The sequence below is a fragment of the Heliangelus exortis genome, chromosome 1, assembly GCF_036169615.1.
Source record: "Heliangelus exortis chromosome 1, bHelExo1.hap1, whole genome shotgun sequence".
NCBI classification, from domain to species: Eukaryota; Metazoa; Chordata; class Aves; order Apodiformes; family Trochilidae; genus Heliangelus; species Heliangelus exortis.
The window spans coordinates 116,604,674-116,630,407 of NC_092422.1; the positions used below are offsets into that span (position 1 = coordinate 116,604,674).

The window sequence follows — 25,734 nt, forward strand, 5'->3', positions numbered from 1 at the left end:
GTGGGAAGTGTTCCTACACATGGCAGGGAGGGGTGGAACTAGGTGATCTTTAAGGTCCCTTCCAACCCAAACTATTATGTAAGCCTATGATATTGAGGGTTTAAGCTTAAAGCTTGTAAGAAAGAATAAGCAATTATCCAAGGAGCTACAAAGAAGATCTCTTGAGAATAAGAACAGCTTGTTCCAGACTTGAAACTATGCAAAAAATAAGTGATTTCAGAAGCAGACTTTCGGAGGACCATTCTGGAACCTTTTGCAAGAGTATTATGTACATTCAGTATTCCTTGAATAATTGTCTAAAACAAGAGAACATGGCTGAAAGAGGAGTGACCCAGGATTTACAGTAAAAACAATGATCTGTGTCTTAAGCCAGATCTGTAAAGTGACAAGGAAAGCAAGTTCGTAGCCAGACAGTGCTTTAAGGAATGTAAGCGAGCCATTATGTAGACAGCCTTGTGTGAAAATCCAAGGCATTAAGGAGATAGTATAGTGATATAGGTAATTACTATAGGAAAGAAATGCAACTAGGTAAATGAACACACCAAGGAATGGAGGAGCTGCTGAAGAAATCCCAGTGCAGAGCAATGTGTGACTTTAGGCTGACTCCATATGCTCTGGTGACCCGAGGGGGGTGAAGTGTCAGGTAGTTTCAAAGTGCTAGGTCAGGATGATGTCAGAACAAAGAATTTCTCACCTAAGCATGAAGTGCAACTTGCACCATGTCTGCTTTCCTTTATCCAGTTGAGTAGGAAGGAGATGGGGGGGGCCAAGAATGCTTCTGGAGAAAATCTGTGAACTTCAAAGCATAAGAAAACCTGTTCAAGCAGTTATTTCATGAAGAAGAGATCTCCTGCACAGTGTTAGTTGGCTCATGCTCGGACAAGCTCTAAGAGCTATTATGTCAGTCTTAATCAGCAAAGATGTAGCATCCATGCTGCATTGCAAGATAGGTAGTCAGTCTCTGTCCTTGATGGTCTCACTTCATTCATGAGACAAAAGGAAGGAGGAGAAACACTACTGTATGCTGTACATGAGAATAAAATACACCTAGTGTCTTGTGAAAAGGAGGGGATCACAGAGAAGGTGAGGAAAGAATCTAAAGAGTGATTTCTTTGAACAGAGAGTTGTTTCTAAAGCTACTATCTGAAACTAGCAAACAAGCTAAAGTGTATGGCAAATAGCATGGGTGCCATTTGCTGGTCACTGCATTTGCCAGAAAAATGAGAAGGAGATTCGTTGGGTGGCCCAGTTCAGCCAGATTATACCGTACCTCTGAACCAATTACCTGAAAAAAGTAATGTAGTCCATCTCAGAAAAAATCAAGTGTGATATGTAGGCAGTAACATTTGAATTATGGTTTTCAGAAATTTAGCAATTTTTTTCTTTTTAAAGAAAGCATTTTACAGCCCTGGTCTCCCTGTTTTGAAAAAGGGTAACTTATTAAGATAGGCAGAACCAGTTAATGCAAAAAAACCACTTTTTTTCTTTTCTTACAATAAAGTCTTACAATAACTTAAAACCTCAGAGTAGAGAAAGGAAGTGATAAGCAATTTTGACTTAGGAATGACAGAAAAGTGGGCAAAAGACTGTGCTGACATGACGAACTAAAATGATTTCTGGAAACTGAAGTATTTCTCAAGTCTACAGTAATAAGAACTCCCTCTTCTCAGAAGTGCTCAATAGATTTTTCTGTCCTTAAAAGTTCTTACATTGGTTTTATTTTGTTTTTCTGATTAGCAAGAAATATCTTTGGAAGTTAATGTTTTATTTGAAAAATTCTTAGGAATGTAATATAGGATCTATTGTTTTCAAAAGAATCACAATTACAGTAGCTTTTTTCTTTCAGTTCCTCCCCCCCAACAACATGCAAACCACCTTATAAATCATAGCAAGCACTGGTATAATGTTCATGCCAGAGAGCTCAAAGGTTGTAAAATACAAGAAACAGTTCAGAAAAGTCTCTCAGCATAACTATAACCATTTCACATGGCTTATAAGCATTTTATAGGCTTTCATCCTTGCATTGTTAACATGGTCAATTTCAGAAGTTTTTGATAATAAAGCATTTTATTCCCTTCACCTAGAAATCTCTCTCCTTTTCTGGAGCCATTAATTATCCTAGCCTGAAAGGTCAGCTCCAAATGCAAGAAGAGTTTTGTACAATGACCACTGGAGCTTCAAAACTTCATTAATTCTACAATTAAATTCTTTGCAAGTGCCATCAGTTCCCCCAGTGTTCTCCCTATAGAGAGATTCAGCACGGGATTTTTTCCTTAAGTTTTTCTTTTGTTTCCCTCCCTAGTGAAATACTGTATTTGAACATATGAGAGAGAGAGCGAGCAAGAAAATAAAAGGTGAATTTTTCCTTCCAGGTCTGTGCTTTCAGTAACACTACAGATCCAACCCATACAGCAGTAGGATTAGAATTTTGAAAGAGCTTTAAATGTAGATACTCTCTTCCCTTTTCTTTGTGAGCCAAAGTGTGATGCCCTACAGCAGGCAAGCGTTGCCATGCAGTTGAAAATGATTATCTGCATATCTTGTTCTAAGTAGCTTGGCAGGACTTGGGCTCTCTAAATAGTTTGAAAATGTGTTGAAAGAGTTGAGGCTGTGCTGGCATTTTCTCTCCTCACCTGCTTTTACTGGCAAGGTTTGTTGTCTGCCACCAAACAGCTGTGAGCAAGATAAACCCCACCTTTAATGGACTTGTATATTTTCTTGGTAGGAGGAAGCTCTCAAGCAAGTCCACCTGCACAAATTACTGTGGATGCCACAGGGCTGCTGGGCAATTTCAGATGAGCAGAGAAAAGTTTCAGAAATGTTTTGCAAGGAAGAGGTGCAGGGTCATCCAGTTCAGCCCTGCACAGTAACACTGTATGATACAAAGAAAGACTTTTCACTAAGGAAGGGCCACATAACTGACAGTTCACTCTTCAAGTGACCCTCTTCATAAAACCTCCTGACTACATAATATTTCTAACCTGCAGTAACAAGAATTATACCTATAGTTAGATGCAAAGAGTTATGTAAATGCAAAGTGCTATGTAAATTGTAATAAAATTGTGATATTCCTGCCCATTTTTCATTTTTGAAAGAATCTTACCTATATCTTGTAGGAAATTTTTTTTTGTTTTCATCATTACAAATGGAAAGTAATACACACAGCTGCCTCTGCTTGAATATTTATCAGTGTTTAACTTAGTTCAATGAGATTCCCATTTTAAAATTAAAAAATAAATCTGAAATATTTTTTTTAGGAATGTATTAGAGAGTACCAATGTTGGATTGATTTTAGGTGACTCACTCTACACAATTGCTGATGACTTATTTGTAAAAAGCGTAAAATAATTCATACTTCCTTTCTACATATTATTTTGAAGCTCCTGACAGTACCTTCTCACCACGCAGTAGTCTCATCTGGTGACCGTATCCAGTCTTTCAGTTGATGTGCAGTAGGAAATGGAAGCCACAAGCCTGCAAAGTGCAAAATACTTTAAGCTCCCTGTAGTCCCTGTGATCAGCAACAGTCAGCATCTAAAGAACTGGCCTTACTGTGTTGTTCTCTCAAGTCCAATTCTGATTAAATTCTATTTCTGTTCCAGGCACTACTGGAGAAGAAGAATAAAATCAAGGAGCCAAAGAAGCCCCTTCGTTATCTTGAAAAAGTAGAAAAGCCTATTCCCCGGCCACCCACTCCATACCTAGAAAAACCATTGAGTGTAAGTGGGCTGGTTTTAGCACTGTTTTTTCTGTTGATCCCTGAGTATTTCCTACACATTTTTAAAGGAAGGTTCAGAGAAGGAAGGAAGTGAGCTTTTTCTTTTTTGTGTATATTCATGTTAGAAATAGCCATCACAATTTCCCCAAGAATCTTTCAGCCTTTGTTCTATAAAGATGATAGCAGCCAAAGAATTAAAAATATTTTAAAATATTCTTGGCAATTCCTTGATTAAATTTTATTTTATAAAGACATAAATTAGTTGATATGTTATTTCCTTGTTTTGGGGCAACAAAAAGGCAGATGATTATTATTGTTGTGTTTTCCACAACCACGAAAGTGAGAGAAAGCCTCACTAGATCATCCATGCTGTGTTCTTTTGTATAGTGTGGTATCCTATGTTTTATACAGTCTATTTTAAGATGACTGAAAAAAAAATATCTCCTTGGGAAGAGCTTTCCACAGTGTTAGTGACTCCTAGATATTATATATTGTATTGCAGTGGTAGATTTACATTATTTAAAATTACCAGTTTAGCAGATTTTTAAGTACTTCCAGGTAGTACGGAAAGAAATCAGATTTATCTGCCAGTTGTAGTCATTCTTGGAAGTGATTACAGATTTCAGTTTTGTTTTAAGGAGCTCCAATACAACAGAATTCCACCTAAATTAATTCTGTCAACATTTGTTATCTTCTCAAGTATCTTTATGTATGAGCACATAAAAGAGTGGAGCTCTCCAGTGAAGCTCCATCTGTAAAATCAGGCCACTTCAGCCACTGAAGAGCAGCACTAACATCTCTGGCCTTGCAGAATCCAAGTAAGGTTTCTCCTACCAGCTGGCTATGAGGAACATTGAAAGCAAGGCTCTTCTTTGTTAATATTTCCCTTCCTGCTGTACACAGATACCAACTGCGAAGTGCACCACTCTCTTTCCACTGCAGATATGGATCTCAAAAGGGAAGTATGCCAGAGTGACAGGCTGAGGAATTGGGCAGCAAAGGATATAAAAGAATGAGTAGTGGAGGCAAAATTGAAGGCCTTCTGAATTCCTCTTCCCTAGTCATTCCTTATACACTTACTAACCACAACAGCAGAGCACCTCTGAATTCCTTCACTGGTTTATCACTTTCTCCCAGCCCTTTCTAGTTTTCAGCCTGGTCCTAGAGCCTTCTCTATCCTAAATTCCCCTTTTTCTTTTCTTTTTCCTTTTTCTGCAGGGAATGATAGGCTTTTTGTCTCCTCTCCCTCTTTCCTGCTTCTCTGCCCACTACTAGGCAGGTGGGGAAGCTGATGATTACCCTTACTAAGGCATCATTTGCAACACTGGATAATACAATTACAGAAAACTGCATCTCACAAAAATTTAAATTAAAACCAAAGAGTTTGGCTTATGTGTCCAGTATATGGGTCATTTCCATTTTCAAACTTCTGTCTTGAAGGGGTTTCACATGTAGCCAGGAGATGTGGTACAGTCTAACTCTCTAACTTGACTGGAAATTCATCCTTTTTTCCCAGAGAAAGAGAACATACCAAATCATCAGGCAGTCTCTTGGCTAGTTCTGCTTTGCTCCTCCTGGGTGGTGGCATGGAACGGCAGGAATACTTCCTTTTTCTTTTGGAAAACTTCATCTGTAACACTTGAGAAAGATTCAAGCCCACACCACTTCTCTCATCCCACACTCTTCCCTGTTTTTCTGGCACTTCTAAAATACCGCATTTCAAAACAGACCTCAGAGACTTTTTATTAAAAAAATCTTATTTGCATTTTTCTTTAGATTTATTTTTATCTTTCCCAGGCACCCAATGGGCTCTTTCATTCTGATACTGTCAACTCCAGACTAGACCCCTCAGCAAGAAACAGTGCTGCCAGTTGTGCTTCCTTGTGTTAAAATGAGCCTTTCCCCCTTGCCCCATGGTCACTTTCCATTTCCCACTGTATTCCATCATTCTTCCAAGCTGGTCACACAATAGTAGGCCAGTAAAGTTCTCAAAGAGACAAATGATAGTATAATGTCATTAATTTTACTGTACTTTTACTTAAAATTACTTCCAAACTATCACTTTCCAAGTCTTAAATATACTGAGTTAACATATTTATATAATATAGGCCATATGTTATATATTATATATTACATATATAATAAAGGCCACCACTGGATTAAATGTCGAAAGAAAAATTGTGTATGTTCCCTTTTAATTTATCTCTTTGTTTATGACTAATAGCTCCTTTGCACCTCCTTCAGTAATAATTCCATCTCTTTAGTGTCTTGACTGGTTAAATTCATATTGCTGATGCCCATTTTCCAAACTCAGTGTCAGTCAAGGTAAAATAGTATTTCTAATGTATACAGTAATTTTCTCCATCAAAGTCTCCTTACCATTAGGTACTACCCTCTAAAGACCCTCTAAAATCTCAAATAGACACTAATCACAACACATTTCCCCCAATTTTTTTTAAAACATAGAAACATGTATTATTCTGACTCCCCTTCCTTTCCCTAGAAATTAGAAGAATGGTGTTCAGAAACAACTGAAGAAAAGCTGGATACAAGTTAGACTTTTTGACAGTAAAATGGATAATCTATAGAAATCTCACTCTCCAGAGAAACAATTAAATATTGTGTGGATTTTTTTGTGTTCCCGCAGGGGGAAGAGGAAACAGAACTGGCAGTGATCTTACTGCAGAAGTTGCTCCGAGGCAGGGCAATTCAGAACATGGTATTCTGTGTCTCTTTGTTACTATCTTTCTTCAGAATTATGGGAATGGTTGAAGGTGTGTTTGCTGTCTTTCTTCCACAGGACTAATCAAAGTTTCTAGAGGCTTCTAGAGCATGTCCTTCTGCCTGTTACCTGAAGTTCCTCAAGGCTGAAGTCTTTGCTCTCCAGGCCAAATTTCTTACAGGAACTTCTACGTTCCTATACATCTGTAAATGTCGCCTTGTTCTTGCCATACCCTACACTCAGCTATTTAATTAGAAACTTCATAACAGAATTACTCAAATGGCAAATTCTAGACTACATCTGGACCAAGGGTACATTTTGCCTTCATTATGCCAAGATCCCTCCTACATCCCAGCAGGGCAGCTTCTATTTCGTACCATCTTTCCAGTTTCCTGTGATGGTGAGCATCACATCTCCTTAGATGAGGAGCACTTGAAAAGTACCACCATGATTTCCAGCAAGTACAGGACCCATCTACATTCAGAGGAATAGAAGTGGGTCTAGGTAAAAATTAATTGAGTAACCATGCCTCGTGGGCTTTGTATTAAACAAGTCTTTCACTTTTGATCAGACCAGTCCAGAGGGGTTGTTTTTATATGTGATACTTCCTTGTCTTCTTTTTGGATCACTGATGTTATCTCTTGCATTAATTGTAAAATGCTTGTGAAACGTTCCTATGTGGGACCCTGATGAGAGCTTTAGCAAACATGCAACACTATGAAAGTGTCTTGAGGTGGAATATGGACTTCCCAAGTCTTCTCCACTTCTGTGGTGGTCTATAAGATGGATATTTGATGCCACTGCAGGAGTGCTGGCTTTCACACCATGAAATAGCACATTATTTTTAGGAATCTCCTGCCAGCTACTACTAGATCAGAAGTACCTGACTCAGTCAGACTCAGATGTGAGCAAAGGTTGAGTGATGCTTTGTTCTTGGAAGTTATGTTGGAAGAGAGGGGGACTAAAAAGAAGAATGTGTCAGGCAAGGGGTAGATCACAGCTCTGTAACAAGAACAGCACCAGATTCAACAGCCTTCCTGGTAATTTACTGCTTAGAGCTGTTGCTGAGATCCCTCAAAATGAGGGTCAGAGAACAGTAGCTATTGGAAAAGGAGGCATCTGACACTGAACTGAGGAAAGGGAATGGTGCTCACCCTGGGAAGCTTTAACCTTGAGGCTGGTATAACAGAACATCCAAAAGGATATCTCCCTTTTTGCTGGATGGTAGAGTTGCTGTTCTGCATTCCAGTGGTTTGAGTTTGGTGTGAAGACAAACAGAATTAAAAAAAAAAATTATTATATGATTAAGTAGCAATGTGTCATCTATGTCCCACAGCAGAAGGTTTCAACTGGCATCTTCCATGCAGAAGGGCTTAGGCAAGATTTACCTGACAGCAGTAGTGTTTGCCTAAATGCAGCCACAAATCTCTTGTAGAGAATTAGGTATTAGACAGAAAGAGCTGACCCTGCAACTTGGAGCAAAAGGGTGTGCTCTGCTGGCAAAACATGTTGATCTGTATTACCCATTTAATGTGCTTGGTTGTTTAACTTTATTTTAAAGATGTTTGAAGGGAAGGAGAAGCGGCTGGAACTGATCCAAGAACTGCGCACAACTCATGCACTCCACGAGGATGGATGGCAGCTTTTGAAGGCAGAGAAGGAAATGATACTGGCCTTACAGCAACAGCACGACTTGAAAATGCACCAGGTTTGCTTGTATAGCTGTGGAGGCTGATTCACAACACTGCCCTAACCAGGCATTCCGTGCTTGCAGTACCACCAACAGTCTTGCATTAAATTTCATTATGTTTTTTATTATCCACAGTACAGGAAGCACTCCAAGTTACAAAAATGCTCTCCTAGCATAGGCCAAGCCTTGAATGCCTCAGGGGCTAAAATTGCTCTCTCTGCTGTGGAGTCTCTGGGGAATCTCAGGGACAGACTGAGGTGCCCTTACCACAGCTGCTGCCCAGGCTTTGTTTGCAGACACAGCACTTACTTATATTAACCAGGCTTTGAACAAAGCACACTGTCACAATAACCTCCATTTTCCCACATTTCAATCCATTTGACTGGTATGACCTGGCATCACAATACATGCTTGTTACTCATATCTGTCAGCTATTTTACTAAATGTGTGTTACTGCTCTGTCATTTCCATGTTCCTTTTCTAGCTTTGTACCCTCTCAGGACCCTCCCTTAGGCATAAAACATCACAGAAGAAGCTAAAGCAGACTTAATTTGTAAATATTGGTGGGCTTAAGACTTCTAGGACCTTAGCAATAGTGTCACATCGTTGTACTCACCATTTTTATGCAGAGAAGAGAAAATTTAGTCTCCATCCTCTGCCAAGGATGTAGTGAGAGCTGAAGATGCAGATTCCCATCCTAGTTCGTTGCAGGGCCACAGCCTTCCAGAGGAAAGTGAATCAAATGGCAGATGTTGGTCTGAAATGGATTGTAAAGAAATTTTGTGCAGACTTCACTGCATCTCAGATATAAAGTATTTCCCACATTACTGCAGATTTTTTCTATAGTTTTCACTGCACTCCTGCTTTTTCAATGACCAGCTGTAAAGCAATTTTGCAGGTTCCAGATAACAATAACAACATCTGCTGGCTGGCCTGGCAGAGTTTAAGCCACTGCTTCCTGATGGGTGGGCAGCAATAAAATTACCCCTGAGATCTCAGTAAAAATTGAACCAGGTGGCTGCGGTTTACTATTTACCATTTCCAGATGCTTCCTCATACACAGCTCAGGTGTGGAATGCAGAAACACAGATTTTTTTTCTACTGAGGAATTAAAAAAAACAACAACCAAAAAAGCCTCAGGCACTGCAAAATTGAAAAGCTACTTTCCTGGAAGCCCAGGTGAGAATGAAGGAGAGTGCAGTTCAGACACCATAATGACCTTCACAGAGGAGAAGCAAGCAAATGGGGAGAGCCACTACCCCCCTCTGCTGGTATTTACCTCCTCTACTCCTGCTTTTTTCCATTATGTTTGTCCAAGGCTCAGGTCTTCAAACATTTTGAACTACAAAACTGTTGGTATGCATGTGCAGCAGTTTTCTATGTGTAGCTATTTCAGAATTTCACCCATGACACACAGCTCTACAGTTCTGATGCTTACATTTTATTTTTTTCAGTTTTTTGACCTGTCTAGTGTAAAAAGAAACATTTTTTTCAAGCAATGCTTCCTGCAGAAAGAAGATAGGAACTCCAGATAAAATGATCAACAATGAGGGGTTAAAAATTTCTGACTGTGCATATAACAAAAGTCTTAGACTTCCTGGGTTGCTTTCCTCCATTTCACACTGGTTTTAGGCACAGCACCTGGAGCAATAGAGAGGAAGCAGCACATTAATTAGTTCCATGTTGTCCCTCCTGGTGGGCGCCTGCAGTTACTGCATTGCTGCATCTTCATCTTGGAGGACCCCACCCCAGGCTAAGCACTGTCACTTCTGGGTGTGTGCAACACTGACAATCCCACTGTCCTGAGATGCTGCGTGGAAATGGTGCAGCACTACAAGGAAGCCATTTTCTTACTGCTTGTTCTTGGCCTATTTCAGCTCTATTTTGAGTTTTATATTCAGGTCTACTCTGTTACAGACTGTTGATTCCTACAGAGACAGTATCCCAGCCCATTCCCAACATTCTCTCCTGCCAAGGACTGTGGCATCATAGTCCATAGTGGAAATAAAGAACTTAACCATAGATCTTGTCCTTTTCCAAAGTGCAGTCACACATACCCAACCGTAACACTTGATGTGCCTGGAGTAAGGAGTGGATGGCACAGCTGAACACCTGGAACCTAGTCTCAGTCCTGTCACAGACTTCCTGATTTTCCATTAGTCTTATTTACCCCTCTGCAAACTCAATGTAATTAATGTTTATTTGAACTCGTTAGCAGTTTGTAACTCGTAAAGTTTTAGGTAGTGACTCAGTACTTAAAGCTTTAGGGACTCATGGCTGCTGTGTTACCTCAGCAAGTTGTATCAGTTTGATTGCATCGTGAATGTCCAACCAAAGATGTACCATTTTGCTGAGGTGGCTTTGAACTATAAAAAGCATTTTGAATCCTTAGGGGATGACAGAAATGTGATTGTACTCACAATTGCAGTTTTCTAAACCTTTATTCAAGCTTCCTACTCATAAAGACTGAGGGTTTACTTTCCAAATGCTAGCAAGAAGCTTCATTTGTAACTTTTGCTCCTATTTTTCTGTTCTGTTCTAGCTAAGCTTAGCAAGAAAGACAAAGGGTGTGAGCTGAAATTATTTCATTGTCACTTTTATACCTCCCCTTCCTTGGTCTGGGCAGTGGAGCACTCCCCAGAAAGGCCTCATCAACTTAATATCCTCACAGCCACAGAAGTGGCTCATAATAGCTGGAATACACTGCATCTGGTGCTCCATCTCTTCCTACCCACCCAAGCACAGGGGCTGCTTGTCCTAGTGTTACACTATTTGAAATATTCCTGCAATTACTAGTTTTGGCATTTTAACCCTCTTTATGCCATCAAAGCCTGCATACAGGAATATTACATTATCCAGGCCAGCACATGTAGAACAAGAAGAATGCAAAACTCCTAGGGTTGTCCCATGGCTGTTGTTCCAACAACATTCCTGGAAATTGTAACACAATTCTTTGTTGCTTTTTTTTTTTTTTTTTAAAGCTGTCATCAGTAGAAAAACACCTGGCCAGGGAAGAAGGAAGGGTACTGGCAAACATGTTTGATTTCCTAACTAAAGAACTGGTGAGGCTGCAGGAAGAAAGGAAGATCCATGCTTTTGTCATGCTGGCTGAGAGGCAGAGGCGGATGCGGGAAGCGGAGGAGAGCGGACGGCGTCAGGTGGAAGAGAGGCAGCGTCAGGAAGAGGATGAGATTTTCAAACAGGCAAGAGAAGGAGACTGGTGGGGCTGTGGGTGGTTTGTAGGAGCTGCCTCCTTCTGGGAAGGTGCAGATGGGAGGGAGATGCTTCAGCTCTGACTTTGGTGGTAGCTGTATAATAGTTTTAAAATTTAGGGGGAAGACTTAGCAAAGAGAGGGTAATTCCTTCCTAAAAGAGTCATGGCTATTAAATTAAGAATGATCTCAATACCCCAGCAGACAGTCCTGTTAGTCATATCATTAATGGATGTAACTTTCTAAATTTCCACAACAAAGTTCTATGGAGAACAGTTGTACCTGGATCATCTTCAGGAATAATGTTTTGTCAGCACTTGGTCTGTCCAGCAGAACTATTAAGTGTTCTCCCAGGAGCAATGCCTTTAAGCAAGGTTTTGAAAAGATAATAAAGTGGACTGCAAATACCAATATGTGCAAAAATTATTCTGAAGTAATGATAATGGATAACATAGCCCTGATATCCAGAAACAAAAATCCTGAATTGCCATATTCTATAATTCTGTAGTCCTATTCCTTAGCTCCTGACTGCATGAAGCATTTTTCTTCTACTTGAAAGGAAGGAGTGGGAGCCTAAATGACTAAACCAATAATTTTCCAACTTTGTGGGAGGAGGTTGATACCAAGAGAGTCTGGCATCATGTTTATTTTTCTTTTAATTTTAGCTTCTCTTATCTTTCCTATGTTTTTGAGTGGGAAGCAAGGAGGGTCAAAGTGCCAGAAGTTTACACCCTTCAGAAGGGAAAGACACATTTCTAGAATATCTGCTCTACAACTGTTATAAAGAAACCAATAGTTTTGTCTTGGTTTTATTCATATTACTTTGACTGGCTTGATGGAACATTTTCCTTCAGGATTTGCTTGAATCAAAGCAGATTGATTTACTCAAGTCCATACTGATGATCATTATTTGACAGTTCTTGCTCAGGGAACCATGAGAACTGAGGAAGCACCTGCCATTGCATTCAGAGAACTAACCTGCTGCAGCAGTAATGGCTCTCTGGATAAGTTTTTCTCCCATCACTGGTTCTTTCCCACGCTCGTTTTTGTTCAATTAGAAAATAATTTTTTACACAGGTTACTCTTCGCAGAAAGCAGCTTTGTAACCAAATCTCTAGGCTGTCCTGCCTGAAATTAGGAGTCTGGTGAAAATCTGGTGAAAATCTGTTGTTCTTCCTTCTTTGGAAATCTGCTTCCACCGTGCTCCTGGCACAGCAATAGGCAGAGGAACAACATTCTGCTATTATGTCCCAGGTGGTGAAAATGCAGCAGAGGACTATTGACTCCTACTTGGAAGACATTATCATGAGCTGCACGGAGAACACAGCTGAAGAACAAGCCAGGGAAGAGGTTCAGAGAATGGCTGCAGAAATCAATGACATTGCTTATGAAATGGAAAGTCGGTATGTTACTAATCTGCAGGCTGTTTGCAGCAGCTTAGAACCTGCCTGACCATCTGCATCTGTGGTTAAGAGGTGGGAAGGGCAGAGCAAAACTGTTGGTGATGGCTTCATTCGTGTAGCTGGTGTATGGGAACCACGCTGCTGCTACCTGGTACATACATATAAATCCATCAAAGCCTTTTTTTCTATACAGCATGTGCCAGATTCCCTTTGCAAATCACTTGTGGGATCTGTGAATCACCCTTTTCAGACCTCTCCGTGCCAATGTGATGCTGTGACTGAGCTCTAAGTGAATCTGGGAACTGCCTAAAGCAATACCCATTCATATTGGTCTTTTCAGTTATTTACACTCCTAGAGAAAATTAGTTTGAAAGAGATGCTAAAAGATACAGCTATACAGCAGTCTTTCATTCTGGTGTGGCTGTTCTTTAAGAAACTGCCAATTTCCATGGGGGTCAGTCATATTGATGGCTGCCTGACAGGGCACTTTGAGTAGATTAAGTTGTTGAGAACACCAGTCTTGTGTTTGGCTGGGGCATAGGCAGTGAATACTTTTTAGGGCCTGCCAAACTTCCAGTGAAGTTTCTATGCTCTTGTTTTGGAATTGAGCCATAAAAATCCCAGTGACACAGTGACTCTCCTATGGTACAGCAGCTGTGTATTTTGTAACTAGATGAATACAAGCAGAATGTTGAAATCCTTGGGGAGAATGAAGCATAGATAATGCATGCAGCCCCTGGGCCAATTGGGAACCCACCAGACACTTGCATGGAAAAGAGCATGGGGACCAGGCAAATGCAGAGTCACAGAAGGGAAGAATTTAGCAAACTCAGCAGGGGGCCAAAGACTCCATTGACAAGGACACAAATCCTCAGAGATATCTGCATGTCTAACTCAAGTTTGTCATCAGTGAGAACTGGGCTCCTGAATACCCTCGAGGGTAAGGAATCCAGAGTCATCTCCCTGGAAATATTGGTTTCCAATGCAGTATTGAACACACTGGCAGTGCAGTGCAAAGGGGAATAGTCACACTCTCACAATAAAGAGAGGCTCAGCTGAAAATTCATGCCTTGACAATACACTCTCTTGAAAATACCAGGAATATTTACAAGGGAATCTTGTGTTTGCAGAGGATTTCTGGAAAGAAAATCAAAATATTAATACCACTCTGCATCTGTTTTGTAGAAGAACTCGCCTACAGTCAGAAGAGATTGTAGCAGAGCTGGTTTATGATTTCTTGATTCCAGAAGCTGAGAAAACGTCAATCAGAGAAAAAGGTAAGGAGTCCAATAACTTTATTCTCTTTGTGAGCTGGTTCATCCCCCTCACTCTAGCTCACTGAAAGGAAAGATGCAGTACCAAGAAGTGTCTTAGTTCTCTGAGATTCCACTTTTGCACTCTGCAGGTAGAAAGTCAAGTCCTCTGTCCCTTTTTCACAAATTTCTCACAAGCTTTAGTCTTTTAAAATGGTGGCCTGAATTCAAACCAGATGTGAATTTGGTATATCTACAACAATAAAACTACATGAGAAGAAACAGCCCATTGAACCTTCAAAACCAAACTGGGATAAGTCATAAAGTAGCATGGCTGTCTGTTATGTGGTAGCTTTGTCTGTTATATGGTAATTTCTAAAAACTGCAAGTTTTTAACAGGCAGATTACTTCAACATATGCCATACACAAAAGGAAGACACTGTTTTCCTAGAGTTTCCTCCTCCCCCCCGGTTGGTTGAGTGCAAGAAGTAAAGATAAGGTTTTAGGGCTGGCTGTAGTGGCATTGGGTTTTAAGCAGATAACTTTGCAAAGGGTGCTTCTGTTTAGCCAAAATGGTATGGTATCTGTCAAATTACAGAGGAGAAGACTCTGGAAACCTGTGTATTGCACTGAGTGTCATGAATAAATGGCTGTTCTTAACTGGGATGTTTCCACTGACCAATACACTTAGAAGACCATAACTAAACCCACAGAAAATGGGTATAACGTAAGAAAAGCAATTGTAGCACAATAGGGTCTGAACTGGTCCTTACAGTAAGACTTGATAACAAAGGTACTTAGTTCTTTTCTTTTTTTGTTGCTTTGTGAATGAAAACACAAACCTGCAAACACATTTTCTGGTCTCTGATTTGTGTAAACTCTTTTCTTCCCTAGTTTGTGTATTTGTCACAGCAACAGTGTCTACTCAGCAGCTGGCAGTCCTGTGTAAGCTTAAATCAGCTCACTACTTCTTAGCTCTGCTTCTGCAAGCCTGCCAAAGCAGGTGATGTAATTTTAGTCAATGAAGCATGCAGCTCTAACACACACAGGTTAGCCTGTCTCAGAGGGGAGAACAGAAAGATAAGACCTGGAGTTTGTCTAGGATTCTGGACAGATAGAGGTACCAGCAAGGAAGGAAAAACTGGGCCGGAAAAGACTGGGCTTAAATGCAGCAGCAGCTGATGAACAAAGCACCTCCAAAGCACTCCCGTGCAACAGGGCAAAAAAATCTTCAAAATCTATGATAGCTGCAGTGAGTTTGCCTGGAAAGCAGAGCTAGACCCAGGCAAAAATTAAAAGTGGGTTCTGGAGGAAAAGAATTAGAGCTATAGGTATGAAGCAAAAGCTCCTTCAAATGTGATCAGCTAAAATTTGCTACCATATTCTTGTGACAGCTGACAGCAAATGTCAGGAAGCAACCTGGCTCATGCTCTTTTCTGGTGTTGTGGCATGGAGTGGAAGGGACTTCACATGCTTAAGAGACAGCTGAATTCTACTAAATGTGTGCTCTGATGAACACACCCTGCCATAACCCCCTGCACAGTGATGCATTCAGGGAAGCAGAATCAGTAACTATTCCATGTAAATCCAAAGGAAATATTATCAAAGAATGGTGTTAGATCTCTTGAGTACACCAGTGTATTGCATTTCTGTGGCAGCTTTTAAAGCTTTTCCTCTAGTCAGCCAGATTATGCATTATGAAACTGTTTTTTAGCAACTTGGCACATGCTTGAGCATGCACCTTCCTTGAAACTAGCAGGAAGTGATCCGAGATCACAGTTGTCTGCCCTGCCAGAGGAGCAAATCTATTTGTAGAGCAAAGATTTGAGGGCCTGCAAATTTAGTCTTTGCCCACACTTTAGCTTCCCTCTATTTTACCATTACCTAGTCTTTTTTTTTTTATTTTTTCCTTTCTCCTTTTTTTTTGCATTCCTGATCATGAAAGCAGGGATTATTCAATACTGGCACATCCTGAAACCACCCTGTGCCTTGCTTCTGAACCCTCACTCACTGGAAGTCAATGTGCTGATATGAAAAAAAGTCTGATTTTAAAAGGACAGTCACTCACCAATTTGATTCAGCTTTCTTTTAGATGATATTCACTGTGGCTGGAGGAAGGGACTGCAGTGATACCAGGAGAGTATTCCTGGCATAGTTGATGCATTTCATGCATACGTGGTTCAAGCCAAAATGCCTTGGGGTAGAACAAGGTCTCTGGGTCTGGGAATCGAGAGCTGTCTGGCAAAAGTCAGGTCTCCAAATGCAAGTGAGATCCAGTTGCATTCACTGTCAACAAAATGGAGGCTGGAGATGGGTAAACATAAACAGGATGGGTTAGTAATGTGCAAATGTATGAGAACATGAAAGGCAGCAGTGGTTCAGACTCACAGTTCAATTACAGCTCAGCCTTACAGCATTAAGAACAAGGAAGTCTTGGACTTTCGCAGAGAAGTGACACGGTGAGAGCCACAGCTCATTCCTGCAATGTTCCCCACGCCTTCCTCACAACCAGTATTTCACTTCCCGTAATTGTTTAGCAGCATCTTAAGTCTAGAGAAAGAAAGAGGGAGCAAAAAATTGTGAAGAAGGGACTTCTAGCCCCAGTGTAGGGGTTGGTCTTCAAACTGAAATGCAGAGTTGGTTGCTGCTATTAGGTGGCAGTAGAACACTTTCAGCTGAAGTTAGATGGGTGTGATTTTTTTTTCTTTTTTTTTTTTTTTTTTTTTTTAAACTGAGATAGGCTTTCCCATAGCTGCAGGAAGGCTAAAAGCCATCCCTCCCTTTTCTCCTATGGAGACCACTTAGCTGTACATTTCCAAGTAAAAGTCTTATCTCTTTTTATGTGCAGTGAGGCGGGCCCAGAGAAAACACATCTATGCTGCTCATCGACTCATCCACAGGGATACAGAGAAAGTACTGGCTGATCTGACACTACATCAGGAGACACCTGTCAGCAAGATAGAGGGAGATGGATCAGACAAGGATCCCACAGCCTCCTAGAGACAGAAGATGAGCCACGTGAGTTTCCCTTTCCCTCTGTGATTTTAGCTCAGAGCATGATGAACGAGAGGGAAACACATTAAATTTACTTTTTTCAGGACACCCAGGATGGAAAATCCTCTCTCTCCTTTGGCTGTCCCTCCTGCTGCCTACCAGAGATGATTTCTTGGAACCACACTGTATACATTTTGTTATGGCAGCCCTAGTCCAGCCCCTCCCCAGCTAGCTTTGAACCTCATTAGCTAATTTTCCTCATCTAATCATTGAGAGAAGCTTGAATGAGGAAGCAGTGTTAGCATTCCCTGTTTGTTTTCCCAGCACAGACCAATAAAGATCTGCACCTGGGCTTTCCATGGTATTTCCTTTTACCTGTAACATTAAATGAAAAAATATTTGTGGGAAACTTGGAGCTGACACCATGGATAGTGTCTTTCCTAAAGCATGTCCCACTGGTTTCCTGAGAGGATTAAAGCAAAGAGTGGCCTTCTGCATTAGCACTGCTATTAATAAAGCACTGAAGTTGAATAAAAACAGTCAGATCTTGCATCATCTTTTCACATAATTAGTCCTTGCATAAAGAAAAGGCACCCTTGACCTCAGCAGAGTGGTTCCTGCCAACCAGGCAGTGTCTGGCACTAATAACTGAGGCTAAGTGATAGGAGAATGACACGCAGGGGCTGATGTGTCCTGTGCAAAGAACCCATTAGCCAGTGCTTACAGCTTTTCCAGAAATGTTACTCTTTGAGCTGACCTCTGCTTGCTTTTTATCATCCCAAAGGAGGACAATTCTGGAAAGAATCTTATTTTTTTCTTAGACTAGAGTTAGTCACTCTGCCAGAAAGGATGCTGGCTTTGCCTTGTTTGCAAGCACGGGGGTGCTCCAGCTCAGATGTCAGCAATCAGCAGGCTGCAGACAGGCGCAGTGCTGCTGATCAGAGAGCTGTCAAGGACCTGCTTCAGCTCTCCAGCACCCCACCTGTCAAAATTCCTGAGGCCTGTAGGTTCAGCATCAGAAAGGTACACTGACACTGAGAGCAACATGAAAGGCAACAGCTTTTGGAGGAGCAGGCACAGCCACACCACCACACCCAAAATGCTTACTCATTGGTGTGCTGGCTGCAACTTAGGCAACAAATGGCAGTGTTAGCTCTGAGTGCTAACGTGGTAATAGGCTGAGCTCTGTGTTTTACCCACCATATCTCTGTAACTGGTAGCCTGCTCTTTGTGCTGGGTCTGTAAAGCCTCGGGAGTGGCCCAGCTGACTACTCCTGAACATAGCACTGCTCCTTCAAAATACAGCAGGTAGGCAAAAACCAGGCTTGTCAATGCATTCTTGGGAAAAATTTTGCACCAGGATTTGGTTTTGTGGATGGGGATGATGGGGTGAGTGCTCAGAGAGGAAGAGGAGACGGAGACAGGAGAAGAAGGGAAGGGGAAAGGGATGGCGAAGGGGAAAAGGAAGGGAAGAGGAGAGGAGAGGAGAGGAGAGGAGAGGAGAGGAGAGGAGAGGAGAGGAGAAGAGAAGAGAAGAGAAGAGAAGAGAAGAGAAGAGAAGAGAAGAGAAGAGAAGAGAAGAGAAGAGAAGAGAAGAGAAGAGAAGAGAAGAGAAGAGAAGAGAAGAGAAGAGAAGAGAAGAGAAGAGAAGAGAAGAGAAGAGAAGAGAAGAGAAGGAGGAGGAGAAGGAGAAGAAGGAGAAAAGGAGAAGGAGAAAAGGAGAAGGAGAAAAGGAGAAGGAGAAGGAGAAGGAGAAGGAGAAGGAGAAGGTGAAGGAGGAGGAGGAGGAGAAGAGGAGCAAAGAGGAGAGGAGAGGAGAGGAGAGGAGAGGAGAGGAGAGGAGAGAAGGAGAAGAGAGAATTCAGAATACCCCTGTATTCCACTGGGCTGTAAATAAGAACTGGCAAGAAGAAAATGAAAGAGCTGCATGAAGAAAACTACTGCTGGTTTCCAGATCACTGAACCAGGGGTACCAGGTGACTGGTGGGGTCAGGCAGCCTCTGTAAGTATTGCAAAATCTGGCAGGAGTCAGAGACGGGCAGTGAATTTCAGTTAGGACTTTGCAAGGATGATCCTGTTAGGCTGCTGGGACTTGGGAAAATTCTCATCGCGTGCATAGCAAGACAGTAAAAGGGGAGGCTGCACATGGAAATGCATAGAAAAAATGCTCTCCACAGCGTGGGAGGAGAAGCTGTGCAGGGATCGGCTCTTTTGCCTCAGGCCACCTTGGACAAATTTAGCCTGGTTGAAAGGGGGGGGGGATAACATGAATCACAAGATCCAATGCAATAAGAGAGACATGGAAAACTTGATGCAGCACAACAGCAGATCAATCTAGTGAGGCATTTACTGTCTTTCTGAGATGGTAGGTGGAAATAAATGTTCTCCATGTGGCTCATTGTACAATTTGATGGGGGTTTGAAAAGATAAGAAGTCCTCCAACAGGTGTGGGAATGGACAAAGGTTGCAGTGCTCTGTCCTTTTGCAGGGGTACAGCTCTCTGCATGACAACGAGGGGCAGAGGACTCCAGAGGCTGAGCTATAAATGTCTTGGCTTCTGTTACGATGTAAGGGACACTGTCAGGGTAAAGCCATCTTTTCCTCGTGACATTGCCTAGCATGTAAACTGAAGGACATGGCAGGATTTCTGCAGGAAACTCTGCTCTAGAAACTGCTTTCAGTTGTCATGTGCAGGGATTTTTAATTTTTTTTTCCCAAGCTTGCAGAATGTGCTTTTTGAGAAGGAAAACGAGCTCGGTGAGAGGGAACTGGATTCATAAATCAACGGCATAAAAACGCACCATCACTTCTGCTAGCAGGAGCCAGAAGAACCCTGGGGAGAAGCCCATACCCGAAACAAACACAGCAGATGCCTCCAGGGCTGCACCAATACCCTGGAGAAATTCTGCTTGTCCTGCTTTTCTTTCACCAGCTGCCTGCTGGGAGGGAGCCTGGCTGAGCCGCTCTGCGGCTTCTGCATCCTGACAGGTGCGGGAAATGGGCTGAACCAAACCAGCCTCTGGGGTCACTGCACTGTGAGAATGGTGGAAAATTGGTAAATGAATGAATGAATGAATGCACATTCTCTCAGAACTTCCCTGCTGATACACTCCTGTGGTGTGCCAGGAGGAAATCCTATTGTGGCAACTCCAATTCAGACAAGCACAAAAGATTTTTCTTAGGACAACTGGAAGCCAACACACCTTTTTTTTTTGTCAGACATGTACTATATCTACAGTTTTGTCAGCATAAAACCACAACAAACCCATGTTCTCTCATCTCTCCTGCCTCCCTTAAAAGCAAATCACAGAAGTTGCTGCTGTAGGCCATGCCATTCTCTGAGTGCTGCTGTTTTCTCTGTTCCTAGTCTTACATGAGCACAGGATCTGCCTGCTACTAAGTTGAATTTAGCCCTTGCACAACTCTTCTGGGGATAAACCCTACAAGTATAGTCCTAACATGCCAAAGGCTTTTTTTTAGCAAGATAACATTTTAGCAAGCAGTGCCCTGTCAGCCAGGAGGGGCAAATCTGTCCTGGGGTGCATCAAGCACAGTGTTGTCAGCTGGTCAGGGGAGGGGATTGTCCCACTCTGCTCTGCAGTGGGGTGGCCTCACCTTGAGTCCTGTGTGCAGATTGGGGCACTGCAGTATGGAAAAGACATCAAGCTATTGGAGAGTGTCCAAAGGAGACCCATGAGGATGGTGAAGGGTCTGGAAGGGATGGCTTACGAGGAGTGGTGGCTGATGTCACTTGGGTTGATGTCACTCTCAGTTTGGAGAAAGGAGGCTGAGGGCTGATCTCATAGCAGTCTATGACTTCCTCAGAAGGGGAAGAGATAGGCCTGGTACTGATTTTTTCACTCCTGTGACCAAAGACAGGAATCAGGGAAATAGTAGGAAGATGAATCAGGGGAGGTTCAGATTAGATATCAGGAGAAGGTTTTTCACCAGAGGGCAGCTGAGCAGTGGAACAGGCTCCCCAGGGAAGTGTTCACAGCACTGAGCCTGCCTGAGTTCAAGATGCGTTTGGATGATGCTCTCAGGCACATGGTGTGATTCTGGGGGTGCCCTACACAGGGACAGGAGTTGGACTTGATGATCCTGATGGGTCCCTTCCAACTTGGCATATCCTATGATTCAGTGATATAATTGCACTGATATTAACTTCACCGTCTCCCTGCTTCTGCCAAAACCCTCTTCATGCAGTTCTTCCTGCACTTTTCTGACTGGTGACTCAATATCTTCTCAGCATCCACCAGCCTCCTCCTTACCTTAGTGTCCCCAGAGGCAGGCCCAGGCTTGGAAGAGCTTCACACCCGAACCTTTCACCCCACCAGAGGGGCAGGAATTGTTTTGAATATCTGCCAGAACTGCTGACTCTCCAAGTAGTTTGCACGTACACCTACCTGAAACAGTACAGTCAGTTTGCCTGGGACTGATCAGGACCAAGGCCTCCACCTCTCCTCATGGCCACTCCTGGGAGTGGAACCAACAGGGAAGGCAGCTCAGCAGATGCTGTTTGCATGGGAGAGAAAACTCCAGGGGGCTGATGGAAAGAGCTGAGGCCTGGGGAGGAGAGTCAGCTCTGGCTCTCTGCTCCCATCGTATTTTTCCTTCTTGTTCCTCCTTTTCTCTCACATGCTGTGTCAAGTCCACACACCTCTTCCTCCACCTCCTGTGGCTGGAGTCCAGGAAGGCACTTCTTCTGGCATGTTCCCTGTGTGCCAAAAAAAAATTCTACCCATAGCACTCCAAAGGTATGTCCTATTCCCATTTGCTTCCTGGAATTCTCATCTGTTTCTGTTTGGTACCCAGAGCCAAAGCTTGGCTCAGCACATCATCCTCAGCCTCAGCCCTGAGGCTGCCCCCACAAACACCATTGTGGTTGGGCACTGGTCCATGGCTGTCTGGACCCACTGGACAGCCCCAAGCCTGTGCCCAGACACCTGAGATGATTTGTGGCATTTTGTTTTGGGGACCTGCACTCCTTGGCTGTCCTGGAGCTACTCAGTTGGTGCTGGGCATTGGGGTGTTCATCCTCACCCCTGGGCAGGGGCTGGAAGCAGAGAGCAGCACCTGCAGTGCAAGTAGCAGGGAGCTGATTGCAGCAAGGACCCGATGCTGTTGCTCTTGGTGACAACGTCAGTGCTGAACATGAACACCACCAGCACTCTGAATACAGATGCAGCAGGAAGCCTGAAATACTTACCCCCTGCCCTTAACCTGAGAGAGCACTAAACCTTCTGCTCTCCCAAATACACCTCTTTTGGACAGCATCTTCTCACTTTTACACCACCAGTGTGTACAAAACAGCAGCTCCCACCTGCATTACAGAGGCTGAAAAGCTGAATTTGCTCCTCTCCCGTTAAGTTCCTGCAGGACTGATCCTAAGAACATCTCTCCCTTTTATTGCTGAGCCAGTGACAGCCAGCCCCTCACTTTCAGTCTTCTTGTGAACACCATGTTGGGTCTGTCCTGGGTTGGGCCAGGATAGAATTAATTTTCTGTCCTGTGATTTTGCTTTCATCTAAGTCTCTTCTAAAGAACTGCACTTGCTGAAATTAACAGCAGGTTTCTCAGTCAGTGTCTGCTTCTAGGACTGATAACCCTCGATGTTTATAGTTAGGGCTAGAGAATGGTCTGTAGAACCAAGGCCACTGCTTGGTTCTGAGGAACACCTTATGGTCCAGAAAGAGAAACGGATTAAAGGGGTCACACCTGTAACCCTCCTTTAAGGAGGAGCAGACAAGACAGGTGACAAAAAATGGAGTATTCCATTCCATGCACATCATACTTGGTACAAATTTAAGGGATCACGAGGGTCAAGCCCTTTGTTCTCCTTCGACCTTCTCTCCAGCCCTCCTCCTGTCCCTGTTTTGCTTCATCATCCTGGGAGGATTCCATCTGTTCCTCTGCCCATGGACCTGATCCATGCCCTCCTGAATCTGTGTGTTCCTGCCTCCAGCTCCCAACTGCTGCTGACTCCAGAAGCCCAGGCTGGGACTTTTCCAGGGCTGCCCTGCAGCCTCAGTGGTGATGTGAGTGTTACTGAGGGGAAGGGTGGAGGAATGTGGTATTGTTTCTCAATGTATTTGTATATATTTAATTATTTTTCCTTTTGCATCATTACTGTTTCATTAAAATTGTGTAGTTTACTTTCCAACACTTAAGTCTCTCTCCCTTACTCTCTCTCCTTTCTTCATCAGGGAGGGGAGGGGGATTAATAGAGACCATTTGGTTAATTGCCAGCCCAGTGTTAAGCCATAACGACTCCTTACCTGTTGAAGTCTTTCTCCACCTGATCACATAGTTCTTCCACCTCCAGACAAATGCAAACCATTTTTCATGTGCAGGTGCTGAATGTGCCATCTCCAGCAGAACCAGCTTCCATTCCTAGGCCTTGTACCAGGAAACAAAATACTTGAAAGAGGAATGAGGTAGTTGAGATGACCAAAAGACTCCCCAGCTGGGTAGCATCCTTAATTTCCCTGAGGTCAATAACAAATGACAGCATCCCAAACACTATTATTGATCTCCTTGAGCAAAAAGGTCCTCATACAATCCGGGTTTCGCCAGCACACACCCTCTGCCTTCTGAGCACTCTTGCCTGGCAGAGGATTTTGTTACAGGAATGAGCTGCAGAAAAGAGAAGGAGGACACACCTGCCCTCATGCCCTGGGTGGGCAATGGGCTGGTGAGAGGAGAATGAATAGCTCAGTGCTCCCTTTCACTTGTCTGTGCTGTTTCCACAGCAGGTCTGACACTGCCTCCTTCTCTGCAGCCCCAGCACCCCTCTGACATGGCCTACCTGTGTCTGGCACCTGGACCCCACAGACACCAGGGGGATGTGGCATAAAGCAATGGGTGTTCAAAAAGCAAACTAAGATGAACAGTCCTGTTGCAACTCTAGCAAGATTCTACCAGCTTTTAAAAATTTTGCTTAGGTTACAAACCCACAGCCCCAAACCTCACCCAAACTCACTTCCCATCTGCACCAAATACTCAGATCCAAGACCGCTGCCACCATGGCAGGGCCCATGGCTCCTCCACAGGGAAGGGGGTTTGCTCCACCAGGCACCTCAACAAAGTTTTGCTTGCCCGTGGTCACATTTTCTCACTCTGTGGCAAGCCAGGGGCCTCTTCAGGCTGCCCTGGACTCGGGCAGGGCTGCTCTGCTGCTGCTCTCCTGACAGAGCACTCTGATCACAAATGCTCTGCTGCAGCCACCCATGAGATTCCACGAGAGAAGAGGTTGGTTGTTCCCTACCTACCTTGTCCTGGAGGATCCCGCCTCGCCTCTGGACGGTGAGCAGACAGGCAAACGCAGAGAGTGGGGAATCCCTGGAAGAGAAAGCTTTGACTCTGCTGACTTCATGGGAGATGGAGCCGGCTGCTTGCAGACTTTCAGAGGGCAGTGAGATAGAAGACAACATCAGTGCCAGGACACCAGGAGTTAGTTGGGCATGTAGGAGGATCCAGGACAGCATTCCTGCACTGACCAAAGTGCTTCACTGTGGAAGTCCAGCTCTCCCTTGTAGTCCTGACCTCTGTCACCTGCACTGTCTCCAGTGATGAGCAGGAGTTTGGGGGTCCTGTCTCAGCAGCTGCACTACATCCATGCCAAGATGTGAGCCTGGGGTTTCCCGCTGTGCTCCCTGTGGTGTTGTTACCCACACACCTTCCCATCCCACCAAAAGCTCAGCTTGGAGCAGCAGGCTGGGTCTGACCCTCAAACACAACTGGTTTAGCAGCTGTGTGAGTGCCAGGCTTACCCTCACAGTCCTTGAACACGTCAACCAGTTTGGCACCAGCAGCCAAAATTTGGGCATGGGCAGCCTTCCTACTAAACTAAGGTCTCTCCCTGAGCAGCCATTTCTTGAGGGGCCTGTCCCAGCATCCCAGTCCTGGGCATGGCCCTTCCCACCCTGCTCCCACCTCTCCTTGGAGCAGCTCCAGAGCTGGAGGCTCCAGCCCAGAGCCCAGCCAGGGAGTTTTCACGGGTATGACCGCAGCTTGTGGCACACAAACAAAGCAAGAGGAGCCTCTGTGCAATATAAATTTTGTTTTTATTGAAGCAGCAGTCACATGACCTCGCATCTAGCCTTTAGGATAGCGACAGAATGGATTCGGCCAGGTCAGCCAGCTCAAAAAAAGGATTTTATTTAATTTTTTTCTTTTTTTTTTTTTTCTTTTTTTTTTTTTTTTTCCTTTTTTTTTTCTTTTGCACTAATAGACGTCATGTTTAATACATACATTATCCAGTACCGGAAACCCAACTCAGAGATAGCTACGTGCTGATTTGCTGGAGGAACGGTCCACTGGATGTGGTCTTGACAAACTTTACAGATCACCACCAAATAACATTACTAATGGGATCAAATGATTAAAAAAAAAAAAACAACAAAACAAACCAAAAGAAACCCAAACAACCATGAGTGCAGGATTCAAAGCCAGCAGTTTACACAGGTTCTTAAGTTCTTATCCATAGGTGGACGGTAAAGGGAGATCGTTTGATTTTAATTTGAAATATTTATGTCCCAGGGTTCCTCTCTCCATCAAATCAAACAGTATCATAGACAAGCTGGCATCTCTTGAAAACCAGCATGGAATAACACAGCTCATTTAAGAAAACATGCTTATTTCTTGTCTTTTTTCTTTTAATTATTATTACAAAGAGTCACGTCCACCTATTTTTGCGGAGTGGAAAGAGGAGTGAGGGTGAGGTACAAGGGGTGGAGAAGG

General features: G+C 43.2%; 1 protein-coding gene across 1 annotated transcript in view; it reads left to right on the forward strand.

The window, feature by feature from the left end:
• The window catches only part of CFAP91 (cilia and flagella associated protein 91), a 32,724-nt gene extending 15,195 nt beyond the window's left edge, over positions 1-17,529 (forward strand). The window contains exons 11-18 of the mRNA XM_071760479.1: positions 3,603-3,719; positions 6,366-6,437; positions 8,002-8,148; positions 11,112-11,333; positions 12,597-12,745; positions 13,931-14,022; positions 16,847-17,016; positions 17,097-17,529. Coding sequence (XP_071616580.1) covers positions 3,603-3,719; positions 6,366-6,437; positions 8,002-8,148; positions 11,112-11,333; positions 12,597-12,745; positions 13,931-14,022; positions 16,847-16,998 — 951 coding nt within the window. The 3' untranslated portion in view covers positions 16,999-17,016; positions 17,097-17,529. The remainder of the gene's footprint in view (positions 1-3,602; positions 3,720-6,365; positions 6,438-8,001; positions 8,149-11,111; positions 11,334-12,596; positions 12,746-13,930; positions 14,023-16,846; positions 17,017-17,096) is intronic.
• The last annotated feature ends 8,205 nt before the right edge of the window (positions 17,530-25,734 follow it).